The following is a 17,263-nucleotide window of genomic DNA, read 5'->3' on the forward strand; positions in this document are numbered from 1 at the left end:
AAATTTTAAAATACAGTTGATCAAATTCAAAATGGAAAGACATTTCTCCTCATACAATTATTATATTTGAGATAGACATGATTAAAGAAACAGTTTTTTTCTTTCATGACTCAGAAAGAGCATTACATTTTAAACAACTTTCAGATTTACTTCTATAATCAAATTTGCTTCACTAATTTGCTATCCCTTATTGAAGGAGCAGAAACACGAGTGGGAGCTATCTGAACACATTAAATGAGCCAATGACAAGAGACGTGTGCAGCCACCAATCACTAGCTAGCTCCCAGTAGTGCATTGCTGCTGCTGAGCCTACCTAGATATGCTTTTCAACAATGGATTCCAAAAGAACAAAACAAATTAGATAATAGAAGTTAATGTGCTAAGTTGTTTAAAAACCACATGCAAGGGTACCAATAGTTTTGGCCACATCTGTAAACACAGTAAAACAAGGACCACAAGACAGGGCATTACCTGGCATAAGCACAGGAGGAAGGCAGTCATGCAAGAACTCCTTCGCCTTTTGATCAACAGCTGCATCAATTGGAGCATACACAGATAATTTTTTCACCAACGCCTGAACTTTCTGAATAAACGGACCTCTGCGCGGGTCATCCTATTAGAGACAGTGATAAGAATTACAAAGTAGTCAAGATATTAAAGCTTTCTTGTGCAATTCCACCCCATTGTCACATGCCATTAATTGCACAAGAGCAGGGCATGGCAATCCCTTGGGGTGATTGGTTTTGCCACTTCTGAGGTGGCAGAGAGGCCAAACAAGTAGTTCCTGCTTCTTAAATTTGTGTCTGCAGGCTCCGCAATGCCACAAGCTGCAAATGCAGATGAATAAATTTACCCTATAATACCCATAAGTGAAAAAAGCCGACAAGAAACGATCACCTGAATATCTCTATTAATAGTTTACCTAAAAATTAACTCAGTTGCAAGTGTTAAATTTTTCTATTTTTTATTTTTAAATCTTTTAGCGCTGGGCCACTTCACATCTCTGTACTGGGTGCTTGGCACTCTTTGCATTTACAGAAAATGGTTGTTTCTGTGAGGTACCCAGAGAAATCATATCTTGTTTTTTTCAGCAGACCAAGCATTTTTAGAAGATAACTTTTAGTTTATGGAATAGGTTGATATGGGAAAAGACCACCATGTGAAATGTGTGTGTCTCTCTCTGTTATACCCACATAAATACAAATGTTTATGTGATTTTATATGGCTAACATGATAAATAGCATCACAGAATTTATTATCTACTAAATATATTTCATACAAATGGTCTCACATTTTTCATCAATTCACCTTCCTCAAAAAGAAGATTCTATATTTATATTGTTTAATAAAAATGATTAAATGGTAACGGGAAGATAAAATTATTTTTGTCACTTTGCATCATCTTGAAATGTATTCAGAAAATGAGAAGGTAAAAAGCACTGCACTACTAGCAGCTAGCTGAACAAAACTAGTTAGCCAATCACAAGAGACAAATGTGTGCAGGCACCAATCGGCTCCCACTAGTATAAGATATGTCAGTATTCTCTTTTCAACAAGGGATACCAAGAGAATGAAGCACATTTGAAAGTTGTTTAAAAGTGGCTTAAAATTACATGCTCTATCTGAATTATGCAAGTTTAATTTTAACATTCCCTTTTTGGCATACCCTCTATTTAATTCAGATGATAGGGGCTCTATAGAAGAACCTTCCTCCGCCAATAGAAATGATATGTGGGGTAGGTAATCAGATGAATACTAGGGAGATAGAAACGTGTAGAGTGAGTAATCACATGATGGTGTTTGTGTGTATAAGCCCCACTCCTCCCCTGTTTCTAAGGGGGGAAACTGAGGTAGTCGCAACAGCCAAGAAGCTTTTCTGTAAAAATGATATTCTGCCAAGCAACTAAAAGTTTTTCCCAAACAAGAAAACAAATATTTAACAGCCAATAAAGTAACAGATATCTCTGTGGCTGAAACGCATTATACATTTTTGTTCTTGTATTAAAGTTTTTCCCTGTCAGAATAAAGAGTGTTCCTGCATAACACAATCTCTTCAGAGGTATTTGGCTGAACAAAGAATGTTGTCATCCCTTCTAGATCAAAAGGAAAACATTACATTCACTAATATACTTAATTTAACATAAAAGAAATACAGGAAAACATCAGTGCCAAATACACACACAAGCTACCCATGCACATCATGTACACACAATTGAAAAGCAGGGACATTCAGAAATTAAACTCCATTAATGGGTGTTTTTTAACCACTGAATATTACAACCTTAAAGGGTCTAATTTTTAAAAAGACAGATATCTGGGTTCACATTATATAGGTGCACAAACCTCATCAGCATTCTGTACACCCATGAATTCCAGGTAATCCAGCGGCAGCCCCTTCCGAAATTCCAAGTCTTCCTCACTAGCAACCCGCAGAGCTACTGGCAGAACCTGAAAGGAGGCATTGTGCACATTGTTATCACTGATGGCTGCAGCCTAATAACACTATAATGATTCAACTTTTTTGTATAGCATTACTTTAGCAATACTATATTCTACATAGCCTTGTTTGAACACCCTATTTTATTGACTCTTTTACATCTGCCCCTAATTGTTCTCAACAGAAGAGCTAGAAAAGGGGAAACCTAGGTTTACATTGCAGCCCCCCATTACCTTATAGAAAATCTAACTTTGCATGTAAATCTTCCATATGTAAACAGCCAATACACTTGGCTAATTTTTACTTTGTATACGTAATTTTTCTAGATTTACTGAATAATGTCCCTTTAAACTAGTGGTCTCAAAGTACCGGCCCTGAGGCCATATGTGGCCCTTACTTGATTATTAGGTAAATTATTAATTTGGCCCCATCAATGTTTTTTTAGGGTTCTAAGAGGCACTCACAAGATTAATTAGAAATTAAATTTAATTTTTTAAGTCATACACATCTGAATCAGAAAAGTTTCATTTTTGACAACTATTTACAGCTATTTAAAAGGATAATGAAACCATCAAGAAGTGCTTTTGTTAAACAGATACTAAGGATCAGATGGGAACACACACATTATAGATAGCCAAAACAAAACTAAAAAATCCCTCACCTTTGCCAGAAGATCTCCCCAGCAATTCCGCTGATATGAAGAAATCGTTATATGCAGAGAATGTGCATCAGGCAAACAATCTCCCTGATGAATAAAACCTCTGGGGAAATACAAAAGATCTCCAGCTTCAAGTATGGTCTCCAGAACTGGTTTACCGATATCTTGATCAGTAAAATTGGCTAAAATAAAATAAAATAGATATATATGCTCCATTACATATAACTTGCTTTGACTGGGATTCAATGTTCTCTGTGAACATGAATGCCTCTAACTTATGAAAAGATATTGTGACTGCAATTTTCTTACCGCTTGAAAATTGTGGGAGCCACTCAGCATTATTCCTGTAATAAAAAGTTAACTATTAAACTAAGACATTGCTAGCTTTAAAACACACAAAAAACACATATAACCATTATATACAGACATATTATTTAGATAGAAGCCTGTACAAAGCCAGGTCCTGGCAAGGGAAGTCACATTACTACACTTGTATAAGACAGGCATAGATAAAATAACACATTATATATTATCTATCGTATATAAACACTACTATGCAAAGTTTTAAGGAGGTGTGGAAAAAATACTATAAAGTAAGAATGCTTTTAAAAAAAAATAGAAATGTTAATATTTTATTTTTATCAGTAAAAAAAAAAAAAAAGCAAACAGTGAAAAGAAGAAAAATCAAAATCAAATCAATATTTCGTGTGACCAACCTATGCCATCAAAATTCTTCTAGGTTCACTTGCACAAAGTCAGGAATTTTGTAGGCATATAGTTAGGTGCATGATTAAACAATTATATCAAACAGGTGCTAATGATAACTCAATATGTAGGTTAAAACACAATCATTAACTAAAACAGAAACGGCTGTGTATGAGAAATAAAACTGGGTGAGGAACAGCAAGGTGAGGTTGCTGAAGACAGTTTAATGTAAGCAATCATACACCATGTAAAGACTAGACACAGCAATAAGACAAAAAGGTAGTTATACTGCATCAGCAAGGTCTCTCCCAAGAAGAAATTTAAAGGCAATCAGGGTTTCCAGATGTGCTGTCTAAGCTCTTCTGAAGAAGCACAAAGAAACTAGCAACGCAAGGACTGTAGACACACTAGTCGGCCAAAGAAACCTAGTGCAGCAGATAAAACACACATCATGCTTAATTCCCTTCACAATCTGAAGATGTTCAGCAGTGCCATCAGCTCAGAACTAGCAGAAACCACTGGGACCCTGGTACACCCATCTATTGTCCAGTGAAGTCTTGTTATAAATGGTCTTCATGGAATACTTGTAGGCAAAAAGCCATACCTCTGGTGTGGAAGCAAGGCCAAGTGACTCAACTATGCAAGAAAACACAGGAAATGGGGAACAGAAAAAAGGCAGCTGGTGCTCTGGACTAATGAGTAAAAGTTTAAATACTTAGCTGTAGCAGAAGGCAGTTTGTTCGCAAAAGGCTAGAGAGTGTTACAAGAATGAATGTCTGTAGGCAACCGTGAAGCATGGTGAAGGTTCCTTGCAAGTTTAGCGCTGCATTTCTGCAAATGGAGTTGAGGATTTTGTCAGGATTAATGGTCTCCTCAATACTGATATGTACAGGCAACTACTTATCCATCATGCAACAGGATCAGGGAGACATCTGATTGGCCCCAAACTTATTCTGCAACATGACAACGACCCCAAACATACAACCAAAGTCATCAAAGGGACACTCAAATCAAAATTAAACTTTCATGATTCAGACAGAGCATGCATTTTTAAACAACTTTCCGATTGTTTTTTATATTTACACTTTTTAAGTCACCAGCTCCTACTGAGCATGTGCAAGAATTCACAGAATATGTATTTGTAATTGGTAGATGGCTGTCATATGATACAGGGGAAGAGGAAATAGACATAAAATGTAAAAATTATCAGAAAAAAAACTACTACTTAAAAGTTCAGACTAATTGCTATTGCATTGTCTTTTTATCAGTCGACCTGCTAAATTGTACCTAGAAGAAATTATGCTGTTTTGAAGGCAAAGGATTGTCACACAAAATATTGATTTGATTTATTTTTTTCTTTTGTTCATTCACTTTGCATTTTATTTTTTAAGTGATCCTGTAGCATCTTCCTTTATTACGCTTTCAGGATGATTCATACGGTAAAACACTGACCTTGGATTATAAACTCTCCAGTGTTTTTTCCCTTCCAGCTGAACAACAAAGGCCTCAATATCATCGTAATGTGGTGCAAATCCTTGAGTGCCTGCAGGAGTCAGGTAGCTGTCAACAAACAAAATAAATCAGACTGGCTGTTGAAAACATTTACACAGAATCTATAGGTTAGGGAGGAAATAGAAGCCATGCATACATACGAAAAACAATATAAATACAATTAAAGGGATAGAAAGGTCAAAAATTAAATGTGCATGGGTGCATTTCAATTAGAAATATCAGCATTTTTGCAATATACTTCCATCAGCCAAACAGCTTCTGGTATAATTCATTACTGTTTGTGCGTCATACGCATATATGTTGTGAGGGCCATGCACCAGTATCAGCTCAGAGACCTGGCGGGGGGGTGTATTGCTTCTAAAGACATAATTTGTGTCATACAAAGCACTGCTGACTCTGGGCCTGATACTCTAAAGCTCTCCGCTCAGGCGAGATGATCTAAGACAGGGTTTTTCAAACTTTTTTTCCCAGGCTCCAGTGCTTTAATACCAAATACCTTCACGGCCCTATTTTTATGCTTCATCTGACAATTTCTGAAGTAATATACAACAAAATAGCCACAATTTTTGGCAAAGTGACTAAATTGTGTCCGTACTTTATTATTTTTAGTAAAACTTGAAAGTGTTAAAAAGTGTTAAAAAAGTAAATTTATGCTTACCTGATAAATTAATTTCTTCTATGGTATGACGAGTCCACGGATTCTACTTATGGGATATTATCCTCCTGCTAACAGGAAGTGGCAAAGAGCACCACAGCAGAGCTGTCTATATAGCTCCTCCCTTAGCTCCACCCCCCAGTCATTCGTCCGAAGGTACAGGAAGAAAAAGGAGAAACTACAAGGTGCAGAGGTGACTGAAGTTTAAAATAAAAAAATATAATCTGTCTTAAAATGACAGGGCGGGCCGTAGACTCGTCGTACCATAGAAGAAATTAATTTATCAGGTAAGCAAAAATTTACTATTCTTCTATAAGGTACGACAAGTCCACGGATTCATCCTTTACTTGTGGGATACAATTCCAAAGCTACAGGACACGGATGAACAGGAGGGACAAGACAGATGGTTAAACAGAAGGCACCACTGCTTGAAGAACTTTTCTCCCAAAAATAGCCTCCGAAGAAGCAAAAGTATCAAATTTGTAAAATTTGGAAAAGGTATGAAGCGAAGACCAAGTCACAGCCTTACAAATCTGTTCAACAGAAGCATAATTTTTAAAAGCCCATGTAGAAGCTACCGCTCTAGTAGAGTGAGCTGTAATCCTTTCAGGAGGCTGCTGTCCAGCAGTCTCGTATGCCAAACGGATGATGCTTTTCAGCCAAAAAGAAAGAGAGGTAGCCGTAGCTTTTTGACCTCTACGTTTTCCAGAATAGACAACAAACAAAGAAGACGTTTGACGGAAATCTTTGGTTGCTTGCAAGTAAAACTTCAAAGCACGAACACCGTCCAAGTTGTGCAACAGACGCTCCTTCATAGAGGAAGGATTAGGACACAGAGAAGGAACACCAGTTTCCTGATTGATATTCCTATTAGTAACAACCTTAGGAAGGAATCCAGGTTTGGTACACAAAACCACCTTATCAGCATGGAAAACAAGATAAGGCGAGTCGCATTGCAATGCAGATAATTCAGAAACTCTTCGAGCCGAAGAGATAGCAACTAAAAACAGAACTTTCCAAGATAGAAGCTTAATATCTATGGAATGCATAGGTTCAAACGGAACCCCTTGAAGAACTTTAAGAACTTAATTCAAACTCCATGGCGGAGCAACAGGTTTAAACACAGGCTTGATTCTAACTAAAGCCTGACAGAACGACTGAACGTCTGGAACCTCTGCCAAACACTTGTGCAATAGAATTGATAAGGCAGATATCTGTCCCTTTAAGGAACTAGCTGATAGCCCCTTCTCCAATCCTTCTTGGAGAAAGGACAAAATCCTAGGAATCCTGATCTTACTCCATGAGTAGCCTTTGGATTCGCACCAATAAAGATATTTACGCCATATCTTATGATCAATTTTCCTAGTGACAGGCTTTCGAGCCTGAATCAAGGTATCTATGACCGACTCAGAGAAACCCCGCTTGGATAAAATCAAGCGCTCAATCTCCAAGCAGTCAGCCGCAAGAGAAACTAGATTTGGATGCTGGAACGGAACTTGAATAAGAAGGTCCTGTCTCAGTGGCAGAGTCCATGGTGGAAGAGATGACATGTCCACCAGGTCTGCATACCAAGTCCTGCGTGGCCACGCAGGTGCTATCAAAATCACCAAAGCTCTCTCCTGTTTGATTCTGGCAATCAAACGAGGATGGAGAGGAAATGGTGGAAACACATAAGCCAGGTTGAACGACCAGGGTACTGCTAGAGCATCTATCAGTATTGCCTGAGGATCCCTTGACCTGGACCCGTAACAAGGAAGTTTGGCGTTCTGACGAGACGCCATCAGATCCAATTCTGGTGTGCCCCATTGCTGAATCAATTGTGCAAATACCTCCGGATGGAGTTCCCACTCCCCCGGATGAAAAGTCTGACGACTTAGAAAATCCGCTTCCCAGTTCTCCACTCCTGGGATATAGATTGCTGATAGATGGCAAGAGTGAGTCTCTGCCCATCAAATTATTTTGGTAACCTCTATCATCGCTAGAGAACTCTTTGTTCCCCCCTGATGACATATATGCTACAGTCGTGATATTGTCCGACTGGAATCTTATGAATCTGGCCGAAGCCAGCTGAAGCCACGCCAGAAGCGCGTTGAATATCACTCTCTGTTCTAGAATAGTTATCGGGAGGAGAGCCTCCTCCTGAGTCCAAAAACCCTGTGCTTTCAGGGAATTCCAAACTGCACCCCAGCCCAATAGGCTGGCGTCCGTCGTCACAATGACCCATGCTGGCCTGCGGAAACACATTCCCTGGGACAGATGATCCTGTGGCAACCACCAAAGAAGAGAGTCTCTGGTCTCTTGATCCAGATTTATCTGAGGAGACTGAGCCACTGACGGCCGAGGAATGGAATGAAGAGCTCGGCAGATGGTTAAAATCTTTAATTTCCTGACCTCCGTCAGAAAAATTTTCATGTCCACCGAATCTATCAGAGTTCCCAGGAATGGAACTCTTGTGAGAGGGATAAGTGAACTCTTTTTTACGTTCACCTTCCACCTGTGAGATCTTAGAAAAGCAAACATGATGTCCGTGTGAGACTTGGCTAGTTGGTAAGTCGACGCCTGAATCAAGTTATCGTCCAGATAAGGTGCCACAGCTATGCCCTGCGGCCTTAGAACCGCCAGAAGGGACCCTAGCACCTTTGTGAAAATTCTGGGAGCTGTGGCCAACCCGAAGGGAAGAGCCACAAACTGGTAATGCTTGTCCAGAAAGGCGAACCTGAGGAACTGGAGATGATCTTTGTGTATAGGGATGTGTAGATACGCATCCTTTAAGTCTACGGTGGTCATATACTGACCCTCCTAGATCATTGGTAAAATAGTCCGAATGGTCTCCATCTTGAAGGATGGGACTGAGGAATTTGTTTAGGATCTTGAGATCTAAAATTGGTCTGAAGGTTCCCTCTTTTTTGGGAACCACAAACAGATTGGAGTAGAACCCCTGCCCCTGTTCTGTTTTCAGAACTGGGCAGATCACTCCCATGGTAAAAAGGTCTTCTACACAGCGTAAGAACTCCTCTCTTTTTGTCTGGTTTACAGACAATTGAGAAAGATGGAATCTCCCCCTTGGAGGAGAATCTTTGAAATCTAGAAGATACCCCTGGGGTTACGATTTCTAAAGCCCAGGAGTCCTGAACGTCTCTTGCCCAAGCCTAAGCAAAGAGAGAAAGTCTGCCCCCTACAAGATCCAGTCCCGGATCGGGGGCTACCCCTTCATGCTGTCTTGGTGGCAACAGCGGGCTTCTTGGCCTGTTTACCCTTGTTCCAAGTCTGGTTAGGTCTCCAGACTGACTTGGATTGAGCAAAATTCCCCTCTTGCTTTGCAGCAGGGGAAGAGGTAGAGGGAACACCTTTGAAGTTTCGAAAGGAACGAAAATTATTTTGTTTGGTCCTCATCTTATTTGTCTTATCCTGAGGAAGGGCATGGCCTTTCCCTCCAGTGATGTCTGAAATGATCTCTTTCAGTTCGGGCCCGAATAGGGTCTTACCCTTGAAAGGGATGGCTAAAAGCTTAGCTTTTGATGACACATCAGCAGACCAGGACTTAAGCCATAACGCTCTACGCGCTAAAATGGCAAAACCTGAATTATTTGCCGCTAATTTAGCCAATTGAAAAGCGGCATCTGTAATGAAAGAATTAGCTAGCTTGAGAGCCCTAATTCTATCCAGAAGATCATCTAATGGGGTCTCAACCTGAAGAGCCTCCTCCAGAGCCTCGAACCAAAAAGAAGCTGCAGTAGTTACAGGAACAATGCACGCTTTAGGTTGGAGAAGAAAACCCTGATGAACAAATATTTTCTTTAGGAGACCCTCTAATTTTTTATCCATAGGATCTTTGAAAGCACAACTGTCCTCAATAGGTATAGTTGTACGCTTAGCCAGGGTAGAAATAGCTCCCTCCACCTTAGGGACCGTCTGCCACGAGTCCCGCAATGGTGTCTGATATGGGAAACATTTTCTTAAAAGTAGGAGGGGGAACGAACGGAATACCTGGTCTATCCCACTCCTTAGTAACAATGTCCGAAATCCTCTTAGTGACCGGAAAAACATCAGTGTAGGCAGGAACCTCTAGAAATCTGTCCATTTTACACAATTTCTCTGGAACTACAATAGGGTCACAATCATCCAGAGTCGCTAAAACCTCCCTGAGCAATAAGCGGTGGTGTTCTAGTTTATATTTAAAAGCCGTAATATCTGAGTCTATCTGAGGGAACATCTTTCCTGAATCAGAAATCTCTCCCTCAGACAGCAAATCCCTCACCCCCAACTCAAAACAGTGTGAGGGTACATCGGACATGGCTAATAAAGCATCAGAGGGCTCAGCATTTGTTCTCACACCAGACCTACTGCGCTTCCCCTGCAACCCAGGCAGCTTAGATAAAACCTCTGTGAGGGTAGTATTCATAACTGCGGCCATATCTTGCAGGGTGAAAGAATTAGACGCACTAGAAGTACTTGGCCTCACTTGTGCGGGCTTTAATGGTTGTGACACTTAGGGAGAATTAGATGGCATAACCTGATTCCCTTCTGACTGAGAATCATCCTGCGACATACTTTTAGTAGCTAAAATATGTTCTTTGCAATGTATTGACCTTTCAGTGCATGAGGGACACATTCTAAGTGGGGGTTCCACAATGGCTTCTAAACATATTGAACAATGACTTTCTTCAATGTCAGACATGTTGAACAGGCTAGTAATGACTACAAACAAGCATGAAAACACTTTATTTAGTGAAAAAAATAATCTTAAAAAACGGTACTGCGCCTTTAAGAGAAAAAATGCATACACGTTCTGCAAAACTGCTTTAAAATGCACCAAATTTTTCAAATTTTTGCAAGCAGCCTCAATATGTGTAGTTAAGTTTGCCCCACAAGGAAATTTAACCCTTTAATGAGCAAACCAGATTGAAATTAGGCCTAAATCCGGAAAAAAACACCCCCAGCACCTTGCCACAGCCCTGCTGTGGCGCCTACCTGCCCTCAGGGATAGTAAATATGGGGTTAAAGCTTCAATTTGGCCCAAAACATCCACAAGGGCCCTCAGGAGTTGGAGCTTGCTGCTTGCTGAGTGAAAACAACTGCGCATCTGAGGCGCGAAAATAGGCCCCGCCCATCTCACTCGATGTCTCTACAGCCTCAAAGAACCGCACCAGAGCGGTTTTAAACTAGCCATGTGGGTTCTGAGACCCAAAAAATAAGCCAAGTGTACCCTCAATAAAGTTGCCCACAAAACGTTAACAGCACTCCCAGTTCATAAAACGTTTACCCACAAACATTCAAAACTCAGTGTCAACCATTATTGTAATTAGCCCCTTATGCAAACTTAGTAATGCCTTTCTATAGTTCTTAGGATTACTGCTTACCCTTACCCTCATGGGGATACTGTCAGCCTTTCTGAAATACACAGTCTCTCCAGAAAAAATGACTGAACATACCTCACTGCTATATAGCATGAAAACGTTCCTCACACTGAAGTTTCTTGTACCCCTCAGCCTCTGTGGGAACTGCTCTGGATCTTAGGGAAAAATGCTAAGATCATCATCCTCCAGGCAGAAGTCTTCATCCATCTGCTGCCTGAGAGTAAATAGTACACACCGGTACCATTTAAAACAAAAACTCTTGCTTGAAGAAATTAAAAACTAATATGTTATCACCTCTTTCACTTTACCCTTCCTAGTACTTAAGAGTAGTCAAAGAGAATGACGGGGGGGGGGGGGGGGGTCCAGGGACTGTAAAACACCAGTAGCAATGAGATGGAAAGGAGGGGAAATTATTACTTGGGACACCAGTCGCTCTTAGAGGTAAAGTAGGAGGGGCTGGCTGCTGCAAACACCAGAAGATATATACGATGTGCAGTTGAACTGTACTCCTGCAGGGCGCTCCTCCTTCAGCTGTTTCCACCGGTTAGTACAGAGAGTAGTAGTAAAAGCTTCTTCCTTCATACCAGAGTTGCAGCCCAGTATGATTGCTTTTTCAGAATTTAGAAACGCCACCTGCTGGACTTCCTCTGAACTGAGCTCTTATGCACTAATCAGTTTCATGCTTACTAGAGGGCACGGTACTTGAGACCCAGTAATGGGTCGCAACCCGTAGTTTGAAGAACCCTGATCTAAGACATCTCGTCAGTATGGAGAGGTCCCTAAAAAAATGTTACAAACACAAATTTTAATTTGAAAGATATTTACCTCATTATGCAGGATTCCTAATGTGAAGCAGAGACGCCCAAATTACAATATAAAGTATAAAAAACAAAAAAATCCCAAAGATTTTGCATGATTTCTCTCCATGCCGGCAAGCTTTAGAATATCAGGCTCTCTCTGAGAAGTTGTGTTTTTTGAATACTGGTGCATGGGCCCTCAGAGGATATGTCATCTGCATCATTGGGAAGCAAGTGACCTCTAAGTTAAAAGATTCTCCCAATTCAAATGATGAGCCACAAGTCCTTCTGGGACAAAAAAAAATAGGAGCTCCATTAAAGGTCCTTTTCCTGAAACTATTTTTGACTAGTGCTCAAGGCAATGGTTATTTGTATGATAACTTTCATCCTTGAGGGACATGTTACACCTAATTTAAAATGGTAGACTCCCCTCCTTCAAAATGAGGGATCTATAATGTTTAGGGTTAAAATTTGGTAGCAGTTAGTGCCTCGTCAAACAACACAAGCAGAAGGGACTTGTGCCAGCACTCGTCCATATTGCATGCTATAACATACATCACCAGGACCGAAAGAATAAGGATGGACCTCTTAACTATAACATGAAAAATGGGGGTTTCAAAAATGACAACATGTTGTTGTCCTTCACAATCTGTGACAAATGCAAAGAAGGACAAAGCAGCATCCTTAGCAGTCAAGGAGTTAAAGCCTCTAATGCCAATCCTGTATCCCCCAGTCTGGGTGATATAAGTCTGTGAATATATCCCAAGTTAATGTATGCGTTTGAAGTTTGCACACAACCTGTCATTTATCAATAACAGAAACATACAACCGCGTGTTATTCTAAATGAATGGGGGACGGCTATCATCCATCTTTCACGCCAACTTAACTTTTTAAATAATAGAATGGTCTCCCATTGTGATTTACAGAGCTCCAAAAGAAAAATAAATTACTGTTACCACTTATTTTAACGTCAATTTGCCTAATAGGTTTAACAAGTACAAGTTAATATGGGGCCTTGTATTGCTTAAAGGGTTATGAAATTCTGTACAATTATAATAGGAACTACATTAAGGGTAGTTTAAATAACTTATTTGCCTTATTATATTTTTTCTAAGTGAAATCCTTACCTAGATATAACTTATCCTGTAGAGAGCATCAATCAATTCTCCAGCTAGACAGCCCCTTGCTGAACTCTCTGTAATGAGCAAGCCACATGCACCAATCACAGCTGATATTTAAATGATTTGTGTGCATAATTAGTAAATGTTCACTCTTGGTTGCAATGGAAATTACTCTCCTGTCTTCCCTTCTGCTAGCATGCTTGGCTCTGTAGCATCACATTACAAGCGCTGTGTATGTAGATAGCGTGTGCACAGAGCGGTGATGTCACACTGCGCAGAAAAAGAATATGGCGGCGCCTGCTCCCAAGGGCTACCTGTAAAGACCTCCATGGCTGACTTTGTATAATGAGTCACATGGAGGGAGTGTAATGACTAGAATATTTGATTCAAAATATCTACAAATTAATGGTAAGATTGAAAATACATCCCTATAAGGCATAATAATGTTTTTATTAATTCTTTCCACATTGGCAATATTTTTTAATGGGTTTATGTCCCTTTAACCTCTGAAAAACATTATCCCCCCCCCCCCCCCAGAGATCATGAACTATGAATGTAAAATATGATTACGTGTCGATGATGATACCTACGTGTTTGCTCCAACCATGGTTCCGAAAAGCTCTTGCAGAATCGACAAAACATTCCACACAGTAGAAGAAAATGTCTGTGGATTTAACAGCCTCAGAGAGCAGCCATTCTGGGGAAAAAATAATCAGGACAAGGTGATCAGCACTAAGTCAAACTTTGCAACCAGAATGTTTGGAACCTTTGATGCTAATAAATATTATACCAAAATAGAAGAAAGATTAGACAGGATTTTGGAAAATCCTGAATAAAGCGAGGGAATACAGCACTCTTAATTAATTATACCAAATCTATTATATTATATTAATAAACACAGCTCAAAGAACTATTGCATTGTGAGTGAAAATAATCCTATACACAAAACCATACCTTTAAAACATTCTATGCACTGTGCTGGCCAGCCAATATAAATTCATATGAAGTTTCATATAAATACATAATTAGAGAGTACAATCTTAAGCAAAGGTAAGCAAAACCCACTAGAATGTATACAGCGGTATACGCTAGGATTGTAAGCAATGTCCCAAATCAAAACACGTGTCTTAAGAAAACGTTATATTGGTATCTAGTTCATCAAAAACTAGCCTTTTAGGCCTGATACCCAAATGTCGGTGATAAAACCAATAACTTGTCTCAGATTACACACAGCCTACGATGGAAAAAAAAGACTGTAGTACAAGAGTCAATAGTAACCGTAGTTACCGGTGTTTGCCACAGATTGAAACAAAACATCAAGAGATACGGAAAAGTTCTTACCGTCTCGTGCATACTAGCACCCTAAAAAGGGCCTTATCCGCATTGCCTTCTGGAACCTGTGTCTGTGTGCGCTTGGTCCAGCGCCAATTGCCTGCGTCGGGCTACATGTTTTCAAAGGTCAGCGGTCAGCTGAGTGCGGGGAAAACCCCAATAATGAGGTTGTCCAGACGTGCCTGTCAGACACTCCGTTACCGGTCTTTCCAGGAGATGTGTTTATCCTCACGTCAATTTCTCTTTGTACTCTCTAATGTGGTTTTGTGTATAGGAATTTTTTCATTCACAATGCAATAGATCTTTGAGCTGTGTTTATTACTATAATAAATGTGATATAATTAATTAAGAGAGTGCTGTATTCCCTCGCTTTATTCAGCATTTTCCAAAATCCTGTCTAATCTTTCTTCTATTTTGGTATAATTACTTTTTTGAGGGTCTGCACCCTTTGTTGCTGCAAATCAAATTAGAATTGAGACTAACTTCCCAATTCTTTTAGTCATCTCTCTTCCACTTATATATAAATATATATATTTTTTTAAAGTGTATATATATATATATATATATATATATATATATATATACTCACATACACACACACAATATTGGCACCCCTGCATTTTCTGTTTAGGCATTCTCATGTTTATTTATTTTGTTTGTATTGGTAAGACACAAAAAAAGTGGAGAAAAAAAAAATCCAAATCTGACACATGACACCACAAAACTCCAAAAATGGACTGGACAAAATTATTGGCACCCTCAATTTATTATTTGGTAGCACACCCCTTGGAAAAAATAACTGAAATCAATCGCTTTTTGTAGCCATCAATGAGTTTTTTACACCTCTTTACTGGAATTTTGGAGCACTACTCTTTCGCCAACTTCTCCAGGTCTCTCAGATTGGAAAGGTTCCTTTTCCCAACTGCTGTTTTGAGATCTCTCTACAGGTGCTCTATGGGACTGAGATCTGGACTCATTGCTGGCCAGTTCAGTACTCTCCAGCGCCTTGTCTTAAACCATTTCTGGGTGCTTTTTGACATGTGCTTTGGGTCATTGTCCTGATGTAAGACCCATGACCTCTGATGGAGACCCAACTTTCTGACACTGGGCCCTACATTGCACATCATAATTTTTCCCCATTTAACTGGTTGTCATTGTGATTTCAATATTGCCAGCACCTGTTAGTTGATATAGGTGAGTTTAATTACAAATTACAGGAGCATCACAAACTCGGAATGCAATTATTTCTTACAATTTTGAGAAGGTGCTGATAATTTTGTCCAGTCCATTTTTGGAGTTTTGCGTGGAATGTGTCAGATTTGGCTTTTTTTTCCTCTTCTTTTTTTTGTTTTTTTCTTTAAATAGTTTTTTATTGGGCCAATAAACTTATACAGAAAATACACAAAATAGTACATAGGCGATATGTGTACATTTCAAAATGCTATACAGTACTATAGAACAACCCACATTTTCTATTTTAGCAAGGTCTTTTTCTCCTCTTTTTTGTGTCCTACTAATACAAACAAAAGAAATAAACATGAGAATGCCTAAACATTTGTAATTGCAACAATTGTCTGGGCGAAGTGGTGCATTATCTAACAGAAATGTACGGGTGCCGAAATTTTGGGCCATGATTGTATATGTACATTGTGTGTGTGTATATAACATAATTTATGCTTACCTGATAAATTTATTTCTCTTGTAGTGTATCCAGTCCACGGATCATCCATTACTTGTGGGATATTCTCCTTCCCAACAGGAAGTTGCAAGAGGATCACCCACAGCAGAGCTGCTATATAGCTCCTCCCCTAACTGTCATATCCAATCATTCGACCGAAAACAAACAGAGAAAGGAGAAACCATAGTGTGCAGTGGTGACTGTAGTTTAATTAAAATTTAGACCTGCCTTAAAAGGACAGGGCGGGCCGTGGACTGGATACACTACAAGAGAAATAAATTTATCAGGTAAGCATAAATTATGTTTTCTCTTGTTAAGTGTATCCAGTCCACGGATCATCCATTACTTGTGGGATACCAATACCAAAGCTAAAGTACACGGATGATGGGAGGGACAAGGCAGGATTAAGCGGATGGAACCACTGCCTGAAGAACCTGTCTCCCAAACACAGCCTCCGAAGAAGCAAAAGTATCAAATTTGTAAAATTTTGAAAAATTGTGAAGCAAAGACCAAGTCGCAGCCTTGCAAATCTGTTCAACAGAGGCCTCATTTTTGAAGGCCCAGGTGGAAGCCACAGCTCTAGTAGAATGAGCTGTAATCCTTTCAGGGGGCTGCTGTCCAGCAGTCTCATAGGCTAGGCTTATTATGCTCCGAAGCCAAAAGGAAAGAGAGGTTGCCGAATCTTTTTGACCTGTCCTCTGTCCAGAGTAAACGACAAACAGGAAAGATGTTTGACGAAAATCCTTAGTAGCTTGTAAGTAAAACTTTAAGGCACGGACTACGTCCAGATTATGTAAAAGACGTTCCTTCTTTGTAGAAGGATTAGGGCACAACGATGGAACAACAATCTCTTGATTGATATTCTTGTTAGAAACCACCTTAGGTAAAAACCCAGGTTTGGTACGCAGAACTACCTTATCTGCATGAAAAATCAGATAGGGAGAATCACATTGTAAGGCAGATAGCTCAGAGACTCTCCGAGCCGAGGAAATAGCCATCAAAAACAGAAC

At 39.7% G+C, this 17,263-nt stretch overlaps 1 protein-coding gene across 1 annotated transcript in view; it reads right to left on the reverse strand.

Annotated features, from left to right (window-relative positions):
* The window catches only part of RIOX1 (ribosomal oxygenase 1), a 102,536-nt gene that overhangs the window by 58,828 nt on the left and 26,445 nt on the right, over positions 1–17,263 (reverse strand). Inside the window, exons 6-11 of the mRNA XM_053711918.1 lie at positions 13,834–13,940; positions 5,253–5,360; positions 3,405–3,439; positions 3,099–3,277; positions 2,344–2,448; positions 472–613 (exon numbers count right to left, since the gene is read on the reverse strand). Coding sequence (XP_053567893.1) covers positions 472–613; positions 2,344–2,448; positions 3,099–3,277; positions 3,405–3,439; positions 5,253–5,360; positions 13,834–13,940 — 676 coding nt within the window. The remainder of the gene's footprint in view (positions 1–471; positions 614–2,343; positions 2,449–3,098; positions 3,278–3,404; positions 3,440–5,252; positions 5,361–13,833; positions 13,941–17,263) is intronic.

This window comes from Bombina bombina, chromosome 4 (genome assembly GCF_027579735.1).
Source record: "Bombina bombina isolate aBomBom1 chromosome 4, aBomBom1.pri, whole genome shotgun sequence".
Taxonomy (NCBI): domain Eukaryota; kingdom Metazoa; phylum Chordata; class Amphibia; order Anura; family Bombinatoridae; genus Bombina; species Bombina bombina.